The sequence below is a fragment of the Colobus angolensis genome, unplaced genomic scaffold (genome assembly GCF_000951035.1).
Source record: "Colobus angolensis palliatus isolate OR3802 unplaced genomic scaffold, Cang.pa_1.0 Scaffold144, whole genome shotgun sequence".
NCBI lineage: Eukaryota > Metazoa > Chordata > Mammalia > Primates > Cercopithecidae > Colobus > Colobus angolensis.
Genome location: NW_012114533.1, coordinates 3,098,557 through 3,114,100, shown reverse-complemented (window position 1 = coordinate 3,114,100; position 15,544 = coordinate 3,098,557). Strand labels below are relative to the sequence as shown.

The 15,544-nt window shown below is 39.7% G+C and overlaps 2 protein-coding genes across 2 annotated transcripts in view; both read right to left on the bottom strand.

The window, feature by feature from the left end:
- Positions 1-8,773, bottom strand: part of ERLIN1 (ER lipid raft associated 1) — a 35,619-nt gene extending 26,846 nt beyond the window's left edge. The window contains exons 1-5 of the mRNA XM_011935558.1: positions 8,684-8,773; positions 8,239-8,362; positions 6,465-6,546; positions 1,718-1,764; positions 661-722 (exon numbers count right to left, since the gene is read on the bottom strand). Coding sequence (XP_011790948.1) covers positions 661-722; positions 1,718-1,764; positions 6,465-6,546; positions 8,239-8,351 — 304 coding nt within the window. The 5' untranslated portion in view covers positions 8,352-8,362; positions 8,684-8,773. The remainder of the gene's footprint in view (positions 1-660; positions 723-1,717; positions 1,765-6,464; positions 6,547-8,238; positions 8,363-8,683) is intronic.
- A 2,297-nt stretch (positions 8,774-11,070) lies between these two features.
- The window catches only part of CHUK (conserved helix-loop-helix ubiquitous kinase), a 43,439-nt gene continuing 38,965 nt past the window's right edge, over positions 11,071-15,544 (bottom strand). Inside the window, exons 20-21 of the mRNA XM_011935557.1 lie at positions 13,574-13,673; positions 11,071-12,332 (exon numbers count right to left, since the gene is read on the bottom strand). Of these exons, the coding sequence (XP_011790947.1) occupies positions 12,303-12,332; positions 13,574-13,673 (130 nt within the window). The 3' untranslated portion in view covers positions 11,071-12,302. The remainder of the gene's footprint in view (positions 12,333-13,573; positions 13,674-15,544) is intronic.

Below are 15,544 nucleotides of genomic sequence, written 5' to 3'. Positions count from 1 at the left end.
TGTATTATGTCTTCTCAAGTACAATTAAAACCCCTGAAGGCAAAGGCTCTAATTTCATCTTTTTAAATTGTTCTTGCCAAACACAATATTCTGTATATACTAGACATGCCAGTTTTATTAACAAGCATGCATCTAAAACGGCGTATCTTTCTTCACGGCTTCTAATTAAGTTTTTGATTACAACAGTACCTACCCACCCCATTTCTGTAGGTTTTCATCTTTTTATCAAGAAAATGCTTTCCCCACACTGAAGGCTTTCACACTGCTTTGCAAGTTACAGCAAATGTCAACTAGAAAATACTTCTCTTTGATGGCAAATCAGTGTGGGCCAAGGAATTATCAGTTACAGATTTCTAACACCTAAGGAAATTATCTCTTGTCCTGACTGGATAAAATACTACTTTCCTATTCTAGAAATAACCAATGACCATCTTGCTCTTAGAAACACTAAGCTCAGGGAAAAGTAACTTATACAGTTGCATAAAGTCAACTCTGTCCAGAACTTCTGACCTATTTTTGCCTCTATTCCCCAGAAATTTATTAATCAGTGATCAATAAAGTCACAAAACTTTCAAAGTACCCCTCTATTCCTCAAATAATCTCTCAGCTATAAAGCCTCTGGCTATAACTACAAAAACCACAGATAGACGGGTAACATACCTGCATAAGGAGCCAACATATTAACCACTTCTATCCGGTCAATATAGATCATGACCCCACCACTAAAAACAAAGAAAAAAAAGTGTGAACTACTAAAGGCAATCCATAAAATATAGTTATAGACCTGTGGAGAAGCTGATAATCAAACATACTAATATTCACTTAAACACAGAAAGAATTCACTTCCCTTTTCATAGCATTTCTGCCCCTCTATAGGTGTCAATGTCTTCTGTACACTTGCAATAGTTATTTAAAATAAGTAATTTAAAAAATACCTTGAACTTCACATTCTTCTTTTGATACAATTCAATGCAGTGATTATACCCTAGAAATAATTTAGGCCCTGCTTGCCTTTCTTTCCCTAAACCTCTTTAGGACAGCAATTCTCAAAGTGACGTCTTCAGACCAGTAGTATCAGCATCACACAGGAACTTTTATAGTTAGAAATGCAAATTCTCAGGCCTCACTCCAGACCTACTGAATCAGAAACTCTAAATTAGATGGCATTTAACACTACAGATGAGAAGAAGGTGGGATGATTAATTTTAAACTATGTTTTATTAAGCATCTATTCTGGGCCAAGTACTGGTTAGGCACTTCATATACAGTAATTCTAATCCTTACAATAACTCTGCAAGGTAGATTTTACTGCCTTTTATAAATGAGGAAACTAAGCTTTAAAGTGTCAATAAAGGAATCTGTTGGGGAAAGAGGTATATAGAAACTGTCTGTACTTTTTGCTCAATGTCACTATGAACCTAAAACTGCTGTAAAAAATAAAGTCTTTAAAAAACAGTCAACAAAGCAGATGCAGCAGTGCTAATACAGTTAGGTCTACTTGCTCTAAAACTCCAGTTTTTTTCAATAATATCCTAACGGTTCTTAAGATGGAAAAGCTCCTATTTGGAGATAGGCCTTTGCTCAAACAATGCTCAAATCAGAAATCCCCTTGGGTTAACTATCATGCCTATTTGAGAGATGTCTAAGTGATCATAGGTGTAGGAACAGAAACTCCATCTGAACTAAAGGGAGGCTGGTAGGCAAAGAGAAAGCTTACCTTGTTCCACAAGGCACATTTTTAACTTCATCAGTTTGTAGTGTCGTCTAGGGAAGAAAAGATATCTCATCAACACTCAAGACACATGTTGTCAAAAAACTACTGGTGCCAGAGGCAAATCTCTGGAGAGCTGCTGACAGTAAGTACAGCAGAGCTCCATCACAATTTCAGTTCCCAAAGATTAGCTCTCAGAATAGTCATTTCTTTTTGTATTCTAGTAGAAATGAAAGACTTGAGACAGAAAATATTTTACAACAATTTTTTTTTCTTTTTTTTTTTTTGAGACAGAGTCTTGCTTTGTCACCCAGACTGGAGTGCAATGGTGCAATCTTGGCTCATTGCAACCTCTGCCTCCTGGGTTCAAGCGGTTCTCATGCCTCAGCCTCCCAAGTAGCTGGAATTACAGGCATGCACCATCGCGCTCAGCTAATTTTTGTATTTTTAGTAAAGACGAGGTTTCACCATGTTGGTCAGGCTGGTCTTGAACTCCTGGCCTCAAATGATCCACCCACCTTGGCCTCCCAAAGTGCTGGGATTACAGGAGTGAGCCACTGTGCCCAGCCTACAGCGAATGTTTGAATCAAGATGCACTGGGAAAGGTTCAATGTTCAATCTGCTAATAAGCAGAAAACTCTTCCAGAGTCCCTTATCTGCCTGGAGCTGGCCAGGGGTCGTAAACAACACAGCTTGCTCACATAGATACTCTGGCTAGGACTTGTGCTCTGAACTTCGATTCCACTGCTAATACTACTATTTATGTTGAAGATAAAAGAGATTATACGCATACAAGTACTCTAAGACTCAAAGCTGCCCTTGAACCCAACAGCAACCTTTCTTCTCTAAAGCTGTGGTCAACATTTTAGTTTAGTACCTAGTGATCTCTCACATGTCTTATTCAGTTTCCTTTTAATAGAAGTGCCACCACCAGTACTGCTTCCTCCTGGTGAACCAACAATCTGGTACTTAATTGCTTTGCCCATGTCACACCTTTGTTCAGATCCAGAATGAACGACTTCCTGCTGTACTCTAAGGCCTCAAATAGGTCAGCACCTAACGAGCACATTCTAGACACACTGCATCTTATCAAGCACAAAGCAAAGGAAAAAGGAAGCACAGTCCCTGTTTCCAAAGAGTTCACAATCCAGTACAACGCAATCCATCAACATGTACAAAAAAACCAAAACCAAACAAAACCAAAAACACAGATTATAAACTGAACTGTTAAGTGGTAAATTACAGAAAGTTAAAAAAACAGTAGTTTGAAAATCTCTCTGAGGTGAAGGATTTATAAGCCAGGTCTAGAGTGGGAGAAATAAGAACAGATGAGGCAGAGGAACATCTTAAGCTCAATAAATATCCTACTGAAACACACACAGTTGAAGAAGACAATACATGTATAGGCTAACAAAAGTAGATAGGCTTGCCTGGAGCAGAAGGGGCAATTTGGATGAGAGATGAAATTCTGACAAGAGACCACGGTGATATTAGATAGAGGGCCCTGAATGTTGGCTGGAGAGTTTGGGCTCTCTCTAGTTCACCTTATATACAGTCACAAAACAAACCATTCAAAAATATGTTTACTTAATTCCTTTTCTCATATGTGACGTAGTTCTCATTCTCCATCTTATATGGAGGTAAGAAAACCAGCTGGGAGGCTAAATAATTAATTAATTTGGATTAATTGAGTAAAGGCCATGAAATGAAAGCTGTCAATCCAGACATAATAGAGGAGGAATCTAATACTTGGTTGATATAAAATTTCAGGAGGGGAAAGAATAAAAAATAACTCTTAGGTTGAGAGATTAGAATGATAGTTAACATTGGCAGTAACTCTAGGTAAAGTTAGGGGGATTGATGAAGAGACAAATTCTATTTATTTCTTTAAAACATTAATTCAGTTTCCATATTCCACACCAACTTCACATACACATTCCTATTTAAACCAAAAGGATATTCTCTAGCCAATTTTCAAAGTGAGAAGAACTAGAAAAGAGTTCAAACATTAAATCTCCTGTTTAACATCCTATCTTCATGTACTTTTATATTTCTTTTATGTCTTAAAAATTACTTTCCCAGTATGACATAACATTTATTTAAAAAGTGAATCTATGACTACTTTACGAAGGCTGAAGGTTTTCATATAATTTCTCTATTGCTTTTTCTTCTTACATCATATATGGAATTTCACATTTATATACATTCCTTTCAATTGTCAAGTTTGTTAAACCATTTATTGAACTATGTCTTCTAATATGTTCCAAAAATTCCTAAAAATAAATTTGTCTTACTCTCCTATGAACACTTTTTTTTTTTTTGAGATGGAGTCTTGCTCTGTCGCCCAGGCTGGAGTGCAAGGGTGCGATCTCGGCTCACCGCAACCTCGGTCTCCCAGGTTCAAGCAATTCTCCTGCCTCAGCCTCCTAAGCAGCTGGGATTACAGGCACACACCACCACACCCAGCTAATTTTTGTATTTTTGTAGAGACGGAGTTCGACCAGGTTGGTCAGGCTGGTCTTGAACTCCTGACCTCAAGTGATCTGCCTGCTTCGGCCTCCCAAAGTGCTGGGATTACAGGCAGGAGCCGCCACGCCCGGCCAAGAACACTTTTTAAATATGGTTTTATTAATATAATTATTTCCTAGAATGTTACTGTTTTACACATAAAGAACATTCCTATTTAGTCACACTGACTGGCTCTAGCATGTAAAACTTTTTTGTAGATGCAAAGTATTTTAGTTTACACTGAAGTCTGTACTAATTTCATTTACATCTCTTATGATAGTTTATTACTAATATATACACACACACTATATATTTGTTATATATATACACAATTAAACTCTCAAATCTGTTTACTATTATCTATATCCTTTATTTATATTTTTGCATCAGTATGACTTAACATACTAAGCATTAAAGCAGAGACAGATCTACCTGGTTTTGAACAAAATCTATTTGTTAGAGTCTTGATTTTTTAAGAGATGGAGTTTCCCCATGTTGCCCAGGCTGGGCTCAAACTCCTAGGCTCAAGCAATGCACCTGCTTCAGCCTCCCAAAGTGCTGGCATTACAGGCATGAGCCACTGTGCCCAGCCTTAGAGTCTTGATTTGTAAGGGTCTAAAGCTACCATTGCTAACATTATTATAGATTGTTTGGGCTACTCATGAGGTCACGTAATTAAAACTTCTCCTTTCACAGAAGACTAACTGAAGTCTACAACAGTTAACCAATTTTTCCAAAGTCATGCCACCAACTGGTGGCAATGCCAGGTCCCCATGTTCACTACACCACATTGCTTCCTGAGAAATCAGCTCAATTTAACAACTTCCACCATAAAGAGAAAGCCAGAAATACAAATGTGTTACAACTCCTGTCTAAGAAAACTGGAGCCTTTCTGGAAAGAAAACACACAAAAAAACTTAGCAAACAATGCAAGACAACACTATTAAAGAAAATAAGGCAAAGGGCCAAAATTTACAATACAGATTTTAAGAGCTATAGATCAGAAGAGGAAGAATCTGGGACAAGCCTTCAAAAGCCTGGCAAGATTTAGACAGGAGAGAAGGAATGGAGAGTGAGATGGTAGATAAAGAAGTGATGGCATGAACCAAGGAAAGAATGGGTAAAATAAATATGGAACAACATAAGGAAATCAGGCTGACTAGGGGAAGCATATATTTCACTTCAATAGACACAATTTTTTCCCTAAGCCATCTAAAACGGGACAGGAAGAAAACCTGGGGGATTTAAGAATTTATAATTAAACTCTCACTTAGCAGGAAGCCTAGACATAAGATTACAAGATTAAATAACATAGAATTTTCCTGAGTCCTGAAAAATTAGCAGCAGATGGCAGACAAACTTCTGAATCCAAAGATTTATGATCACACTAGGCTTGCAAAAGTGGTCACAGTCTAATCCTGGTTTTGTCATCTTGTTACATTGAAAGATACTTATTTTATTGTCTCCCATGGCCAAGACACTTTTCAATGATCAGACACTTATTTCAAATATCCTGGGATGCCATCAAAATATAACATTCACTAAGGTTCCACATAAAATTGTGCTTAATATACCAGGCAAAAAAACATGAGGCAGAAAAGCTGTGTATAAAAATTTTGGGCCGGGCGCGGTGGCTCAAGCCTGTAATCCCAGCACTTTGGGAGGCCGAGACGGGCGGATCACCAGGTCAGGAGATCGAGACCATCCTGGCTAACACGGTGAAACCCCGTCTCTACCAAAAAATCCAAAATCTAGCTGGATGATGTGGCGGGAGCCTCTAGCCCAGCTACTCCGGAGGCTGAGGCAGGAGAATGGCGTAAACCCGGGAGGCGGAGCTTGCAGTGAGCTGAGATCCGGCCACTGCACCCAGGAGCCTGCCTCTGTGGAAACCAAACACTGTTCTAAACCACATAATCAAATCACTGGTTTGTATGTCTAGTTGTGTTCCTAATTCTTACTTTTATTGTGATAGCAGCAACAAAAAATTTCCTACATACCACGACATAGATGGTAGAAGTCAGTCCTTCAAGCTACCTGGTTCATACCTTTAATTCATTTCAAGTAAGTGAGGTGGTTTAACATAGTAACTTGTGTTGTAACAACTGTACTCTGAACGTTAACTTCTGCATTTAAGTAAATACCACCATCCGCTTAAGCAATAAGGAAATCTATCTCCATCCAGAAGTGTGGTAACTCCTGTCACACCTGTCTATCTGGTATGGGGGCTTCCCTAGGAATCACTCACCTGCACAGATCTGAATGTAGTAATGAAAGGCAACATGATATGATAGCCTGGTCCACTGGGGCTAGTTAGTAAAGCTCCTCCCCTGCAAAAAGATGTTTCAATTTGACAAAATTATAAAAAGAAAAATTATCTTTCTAAATCTAAAATGCTATAATAAATATTCAATCTTGCTCATGCTGCTGACCTACTAAAGCCTCACTAATATGAATTACTCATAATGAACAACTGCTTAAAATACCTCCACACCTAAAAAGGCAAAAAGATCAAATTAAACTGCCAATGTTACACCTTGTTTCATAAGCTCAACCAACCGTACCTCTGGGTCTCCAGCACTGCTCTCAGGTTCAAAGGATTCTCCTCAGTCTTTAACCTTCTGAGAAATATTTGTTTAAAAAATTTTAATGGCTTTCTGTAGAGGTACATTAACTGTACATAACAAGAGCCAAATCAAAATATATAATACATTTAATTACCAGGTTGAAAAAAGACAATGTAAACTTTGAAGTAAAGAGAAAATTTCTGAGGCTTATAGTTCTTTCAATCTATCTGCAAGGTAATTAAAATACTAGGAACATAAAATTTCTATATAAAAGCAAAAAAAATTAGCATGAAAAGATGAAGAGTGACAAGACTATATAAACGGATAGGTTAAGGGCTTGTTCACCAAATCCTGGAATGTGAAAACTATGAAAGCAAGCCCTGGAAATTATAAAAAGGAGGCATTTGGAGAGCAAATAAAGAAGTCTTATTTTGCACCTTGTAAATTCATAGAACTTAGCTTCCTGTCTTGAAAATATAAACACGTTTGGTAAGTCATAATAACAAGAAAAGATGAACTGTTTGAGGTTCATCACTAATTCTTTTGAGTCATTCCTTGAAATGTCCTTTCTCTGGTTTTACTGCCAGAAAGACAATGCTAAACTGGAAGGAAATCTGGACTAATCTGTAATTTCTTATGCTAGAGCTCCATCTGCTAAGATATACCATTAAAATTGTTCTTTTTCTAGGATTCAGGATGGATCTGAAAGTAGAAATATCAGTTTTGAGGGATAGTGGAAGCAAGCAAAAAGTTGACCCTCTTTTTAAATACACCATTATCCCAATTTCTTCACAAACTGGCCTCTCTCTTACTAGTCTACATCAAAAGGAACTTGCGGTAATTAGGCTAAGGAAAAGCTATGAGAGCTCAACAAGAGAGCAACAGCTCCCACACCACTCCTGTCCCCAACTTGAACAGAAACAGTAAGGGGGGAGGAGAATGGCCCATCAGTGTTATGCTTATGTCCCTGGATGTCCAGGGATATAACCACTATCATGGTCATCATGGTGTTACAAGACGTAACCAGACACTGGAAGCTTTTACATGAAAAAGTCTAAGAAACAATCATAAACAGAACCAAATTTTCTATACAGCATAGTCTACGGCGGCATACTAAAGTCTGTACAGTTGGACGAACTATAATTTATCCATCTCTTCAGTTAGAGGTAGAATGACTATTTTCTTTCTTCCTTTTTCATTTTTCCACAAATAATCTGAGTTTGTTGTGTATAGGAATAACCGTAGGGAGACAATGTCTGCAACAAAATGAACATAGCACTAAAACTGTCCAACATCTGGACGGTGCTCCGCAAAAGCCCGCTTCGACCCCTGTGCTTTCCCTAGAGATGGGACACGCGCCCCCGAACGCTGCAGAAGGAACAACTTCCCAGACTCCACTCTGGAGTACCCTTTTAATGTTCTCTAGAGCCCTGACTGACTGCACAAGCCGCTCACCTGTAGTACACAGCCAGGTGGCCCTCCTCAATCTTGTGGATGGAGGCGTAGAGCAGGACAACCACCAATCCCACCACTGCAGCCACCAGGACCCGGGCTTGAGTCATATTCATCCTCGTTCCTCCTGGGAGCGGGAGAAAAGCACCCTCAGTCCCGTGAGTGACAGGTCCACCCCCTCCAGTTTCCACCCTCTCCCTTCGGGAAGCTTGGCGCTCTCTCGCAGGCTGAGCCGCGGAGTCCAGTGCCCCAGTCCCCTCATTCTTCCCTTCTGGAGGAGCCCGCTGACCCCTTGCCAACTCCTCCGCCCCTGGAGGCCAGTGGGCCGCCCCTGCTAGGTGAGCTTCCTGACACCCTCTCTCCCAAGGGTCGCTCCCGGGTGGAAGGCACTGAGAACGAGCCCAGCCGCAGGCTCACGAGGAAAGCCGACCTCTTGGCCGCTCCTCACCGATCAGTGACGCATTGCCCCCGCCCGCACGTGCAGCCGACTCCCGGGCCAAGCCAACCGCCGCCAACAGCCGGCCCCGCCTACTCGCCCAGTACTGCGGCTGCGCGGGGACGCACAAGGCGTAGCCCCGGCCCGCGACTAGTGAGACGGAAAGCGCCTGGGACAAAATTCTCCTAGCCACGGGCCGCGGAGGCTTTTTTGGAGGCAAGTCGCTGTTTTTCGGCACACTGCTGGTTAACTGCTCCAAAAGAGGACAACCGAGGATCTGGAGTGAGCAGCGAAGCAAAGAAAAGGAGAGGGCCTTTCGGACAAGGGATTGGTTGGTTTGTTCTTGTGCAGAGAACCCACTCGGTCACTCTCAAGCGGTAGCTGTTTGGTTTATTTGTCTTTTTGCAGTGTATGCGGAGCCCCACTGTGTAACACGCACGTACTTCCAGCACAGATCCTGCACTTCAGGAGCAACTAAACTTGTTGCAAATAAAGTGCTGTCAGAGTTCAGAAGAGGAAGACATTAGGTATAACTGCATCATTCTCTCGTTTTTTAAATGTTCCTATTATGTGCCAGAATGCTGGTCTAGTGAGGGCTTTATGAAGGCCATCCAGACAACAGGAACAGAATTGCTAAGCACATGGGGCGGGAGGCAGAGGGAATCCTCCAGGGAGACAAAAGTAAGTACTTCAGTTTCCTTGAAGGCTTGTGTGATGGAAAGGAGTGCTATGGTAGGCGTCACTACATACTCTGTTCGTTTTAAATTCTAACCCATGTGCACATATTGCCAAAAATAAAAAAGGGAAGGAAAAAGGTATAGGTGGGAGATAGATGAATACAAGAAAAATTAAGGGCATTCATGGTTTAAGCCTTGAAAGGCTAGAGGTGGAACTATAACTGGACAAGGTGGACTAGGGTTATCAAGACCTTTAAAGTCCCCGTAAAGACGGACGGGGTGTAGGGGTGGGTGTGGGTTGCGGAATGAAACTGTTCCACCTCGGATCATCAGGCATTCTCACAGGGAGCCCGCAACCCTCGCCTGTGCAGTTCACAATAGGGTTCACGTGCCTATGAGAATCTGATGCCACTCAGCTCAAGGCGATAATGCTCACTTGCCCGCCGCTCACCTCCTGCTATAGGGCTGGGTTCCTAACAGGCCACTGTCTGGTACCGGCCCAGGGCTTGAGGACCCCTGCCCTCTTGGGTAGGGAAGTATGGGAAAGCAGTGCTTTAGGGTCAAAATCTATAAAAGGCTGAAAATGGAGACAGACTGTTGGCAAGAAAGTCAAGTGGTTAGGAAACTGCAGGCCCAGGGTTACTTTAGTAGTGGAAGTGAGAAGAGGTAAATAGAATCAATTTATCTTCATTAAAGGAAACCTTCCCAGACCACTTTACCCATACCCTTCAATAAATACACTTACCTATATCATTCATTTGATTTTTATTATCTAGGAATGTCTGGAACCTTATCTGTTCCTAATAAATGATATTTGCAGAGCTTGGGTATTTCAACTTCCAAAAAGCAAAAAGAATGGAAAATAACTTGTTCCATACCCTGTTTTCTGTAGACATTCTCTTAAGTTTTTCATAATATTGCTTAAAGAATGAAATGTATACAATTCACAACTGCCATTCCCCTCTGAAAAGTTGTTACCCACCAAAAAATAGTGGTCCAACTCATGCATCAAAAGCAAGTTTGGGGATCCCACTATAATAGTCTGTTCTGACTCACACCATCTGCCCAAATTATATAGGTCAGGCTGCCCTGACAACCGCAGCCACACACCAGCAGCGGCTCCCACCCTATAGCAAATCTTTCACCAATTATTAAAATATTTAGGAAATGCATGACCATTGAAAAATGATCCTTAACAGTAACTGCAATGCTTGGATAACTTGTAATGTTCAGACTCCCAGATAAGCACTTTTACTGTACTACCTATGTTGTTTCTGATCTTGCCATCTAGCTTAATACCCTCCAAGTAATAGGTACCCAATAAATGTTTATTATTAAAATCTTCTAAAAGTAGGGAAACAAGCTAGAGACTGCCTATTATAACAGATGACGAATAGTGGTATGTGATGACTAAAAAATTTGGTTGACTAGGAAAATGATACCACTTTAGCAAGAATGGGGATGGTGGGACTGTGACATCAGTTTATAGGGCAAGATACGAGCATGTTTTTTAGATGTAGATAGTGGTGACAGGACATCTCAGAGGAAAACACTATTAAAGAAGTTGTCCAATACTACCTTTACCATACGTCCTGGTATCCCTAAGGAAAGTACATGTATCCTGTGCTCTTAATTCCACTTCATGGAACCTTCATATTTTCCTAAGCCATATTCAACTGTTTTATTATAATCTGATTTTTATAATGAATAGAGATCAAAAAAGTAATTTAAAAACCATTTAATACACAAAGTGAAAAACTGTTAGAATATAAAAGCATTTCACATTTTTTAAGACAAATAATATCTTCTAAATTACTTAACAGATGATAGAGGTCCACAGTCCTTTATCTGAAACCCTTGGGGCAAGATGTTTCAGAATTAAGAAATTTTAGATTTTAGAAAAGTAATTTTGTGCATATACCATACTACATTAACCAGCCCTCATCAGAGTCTGTGGCAGCAGCCCTCCCTCTCATCATCAAGCAGCAAAATAAAGGAATAGTCACACTAAATGGGGTAAAAAGATTCAAGGTCAGTTCAGATTAGATTGCAAGCAAACGAGTTTTGTCACCAAGCTTATGGAAACCTTGTTTTCGGGGCTTTTTGGATTTTGGAATTACAATTATAGATAAAGGATTGCAGACCCTTATAAATTTGTGTGACAAGACATGAAAGATTGTTTAAACAAATGACTCATTTTTACAAATGAAAAAACATGTAATTTTCAAATACATTATAAATTAACAGGCATCTTCTCTTTGACACTATTAAATGTACATCTTAAATACATATACACATAACAACATGATTTATGAAAGCCAACTAATATTAGAAGCATAGATACACAATCCCTTCAGTGAGAAGGGAATACTGTTAAATTTTCAGTAGAATTTAAAATGATTACACCAACTCCTTATGATGCCAGGAAGAGCACCTGTTCAGTGCAACACAAGGAGGTAGAATTTACTCCTCAAGAAACAGAACTTGTGAGCAGCCTTTTTAGAAAAAACATAGACAGCTTTTACTTAAAATGCCTATTAGTTGAGGTTTTCTTCTCTGTATACAAAACTACATCTGGCCTTATGCCCAACAGTTAAAAGTGGAAACTAATACATAGAAGGCATTTTAAATCAGTTAAGTAAGTAATGTTTTACCAAGATTGAAGGCACAAATGTGTCATGATGATGCTCCTAAACAGCTGTGGTATTAAAACAAATATTCAAACACGTACATTGACTTTTTATAAATTTCTGTCAGTTTAGAGGCTTAAATTACTCAAAAATGTTATACTTGTAAAATCATGTTCTTCTGATCATAGTAGAAATGTAGTTTCTGTTCATAGCCATTTCTTCCATTGACTGATGTCTGAAGAATGGTTTCATGGGGGAAAAACACATTTCCAACATGTATAGCAACAACTTCCATAGGTTTGGGGACAGTGAACAAGTGACAACTCATTCTGTTAACCAACTCCAATCAAGATTCTAAAACCAGGCATGAAAAAGTTATAATTAGATGTTGACTATAAGTAATAAGTATATGGGTGTTCGTTTTTGCAAGTTTTCTGTCTGTTTGGACATTTTATAATCAAAAGTTGAAAAATCATTTCATTTACCTTATTTCCTGATTTTAAAATTTCAGAGTTTTTTTCATAAATATTTGAAGCAAACAATTATTCTTTCCTTTTCTTTTTCTTTTTTTTTTTTTTTTTTAAGAGAGCAGGATCTTGCTACGTTGCCAAGCGCTGGAGTGCAGTGGCTCTTCATAATGCACTGCAGCCTTGAACTCCTGGGCTCATGCAATCCTTCTGCCTCAGCCTCCCTAGTAACTCGGACTACAGGTACATGTCACTATGGCTGGCCGCCATTATCATCCTCTTTTTTTTTCTTTTTTTGAGACAGGGTCTCACTCTGTCACCCAGGCTGGAGTGCAGTGGCAGGATTATGGCTCACTGCAGCCTGAAACTCTTGCACTCAAGCGATCCTCCTGCCTCAGCCTCCCAAGTAGCTGGGACCACAGGTGTGTGCCACCACACCCAGCCAATTTTTATATTTTTTGTAAAGACAGGGTTTCGCATGTTGGCCAGGCTGGTCTCAAACTCCTGGGCTCAAGCAATCCATCTGCCTTGGCCTCCCAAAGTGCTAGGATTACAGGCATGAGCCACCATGCCTGGCCGCTGCTATTTTTCTTAATGAAAGAGGAAATATACAGAACTGACATTAAGACTAAATGCAGCAAAAGTTGATGCAGTAAACGTTTTATTGTAATTTCCCCAAGTTTTAACAAATCAGTAGTTTATAGTAACCAAATCTTAATACACACTTTTATTATTACAGCTATATAAACATAATTTATTTTCTATTCAGGAGGTACCATATCTGAATTAAAGTACAAGTCCCATCTTAATGAAGAAAATGGATTGCTGAAGCAAAAAGGTACAGAACAAACCATTCAATTTCAATGGTCACATTGTTAAGAAAGCTTACCACTCATTAAATTTGACCAAAAATGCTATTATTGAAGATAACTGATGACATAATCCTAGTATATCCCTGAGTAACAGCAGATAAGGATTTAAGGTTGAGGATATTCCCCAAATGCTCTTTCCTCTTGAGTTCTTCTGTTTCCCATATGCATCCCAAATGCCAGATAGGCTAGCTTGGAAAGTTAAACCTTTTGCACCCAACATAGCCAAAGCAGGCACCCATATCCACACAAAACTTACCATCATACTATTGCCCTGTTCCTCATTTGCCTCATGAATAATAGTGCTTAAATGGCCAAGGCAGTTCAAATTTTCTTCTATCATTTGTGCTGAAGTATCCCTGTGAGATGAAAGAACAAAGCCTTTTCAAATTCAGCAAAAGGGCATATGAATTTCCTCTACTTTCTAGTCTTCTAGGTTAGCACAATCACTACCCTTCCTATAACCCAGTACCCCAGTGCAGTTGACTCCTGTAGTCTTTAGTTTCCTCATCCCTCCCTACAGAGGCAGAGTCCTGTTTAAAACAAGCTTCTGCCTCTACCTCTACCTACCTCTAAGGATAAGAAATCCACTATAACTCCAATCTGACTTTCCTCTGAAACGTAAGAGGCACTTAGGTACAACTTGTTTTTCCCCTGAAAATGTAACTAGGGAGGAAAAAATCCTTGTGGCAAAGACAGATGAAATATCTCTTTTTGTTTCTAAATACTTCTCTTTCCTTAAAAGTAGTAAAAACACCAGCATGCATACTTCACAGACACAAATGTAGGGGAGAAGAGAGAAAAGTAAAATCTGTTCTGTAGAGATCACAGAAAGTGAAAAACTCATTTGAAACTACAGATAGCAATGAAATAAAACAAGCAAGCTGATTCCTGAGGACAGCAAAAGAAAACAGTGAACAGTGTGGTGGGGGAGCTACCTAGAACCAAGAAGTATCCCTGGAAGTTCATATTTGAAGACAATCCTGATTGTGGTTTCTACCTTCATACTTTCCTCTTCTACATGGCCTCTATCTTCTCCCTTAGCCAACTTCAGTCCCCTAACAAGAGTCTGTTTTAGGTCATGGATGATAGTCACTATCAGCTTAGAATGACATTCTGATTCAGCTCTTATCCAACAGATGGAAAAATTGTGGCCAAACAGTTCCCAATCCTTGGTAGTTAAGTACCACAGGTACATAATAATTGAAATCAATTTTCTTATACAGTGTATTCTGACTGGACACGGTGGCTCATGCTTGTAATCCCAGCACTTTTGGAGGCCGAGGCAGGTGGCTTACTTGAGATCAGGAGTTCAAGACGAGCCTGGCCAACGTGGTGAAACCCCGTCTTTACTAAAATACAAAAATTAGCCAGGTATGGTGGCACGCGCCTGTAATCCCAGCTACTTGGGAAGCTGAGGCAGGAGAATTGCTTGAATCTGGGAGGCGGAGGTTGCAATGAGCCAAGACTGTGCCACTGCACTCCAGCCTAGGCGACAGAGCGAGACTCCATCTCAAAATAAAATATAATGTGTTCCTTCTAGAAAATACATTGAAAATATGTCACATATACTTTTGCAAACAACCACACCTCAAATTGGAAATTACCTGTATTGCGGTGACATTTGCAAACATTAGCATCGCTAAAAAACCTAAATGCCTTTAATAAAGGCAAAAAAGTAAGTAAAGTATTAAATTTTACTTCCTTCAACTCTGATTACTGGAATATTTTGTAAAGTCCATGTATTTAATTATAGCCTATGCTACAGTTGTAGGTGTACTGCACTGGGCCACATGTATAATGACCCCAAGATATATACCCTGGAACTTCCTTTCTTTAAAAAAATAAAATACCTGATATCAGCTTGCCTTCCTGCCATGTGCTTTTCTCTCATAAAAGTAGAGTACAGAATGTGCAACTGCATGACCTCCTGAGCAGTGATGTAACATGGCTGCTCTTCTGCAAAACTAATTATGGGCAGAGCTTCCAGGAAATGCTGGTGCTGTAGAGGTCTCCATGAGTTGTGAGAAAAGCGACAATACACAAGCTAGCAAAGAGCCACTGGCTTTGGATACGGCACATCTTATGCTGAGAAAATAACAGAAATGGATAGTCATTCAGCTTTAGCAAAAGAGTAGGAATTAATAAAATATAGGGCTTGGAATTTGAGTTCTTACTTGCAAAACTGATTTAAAACATTAAAAAAAGTCTAATCTTAGAAATGCAAAGT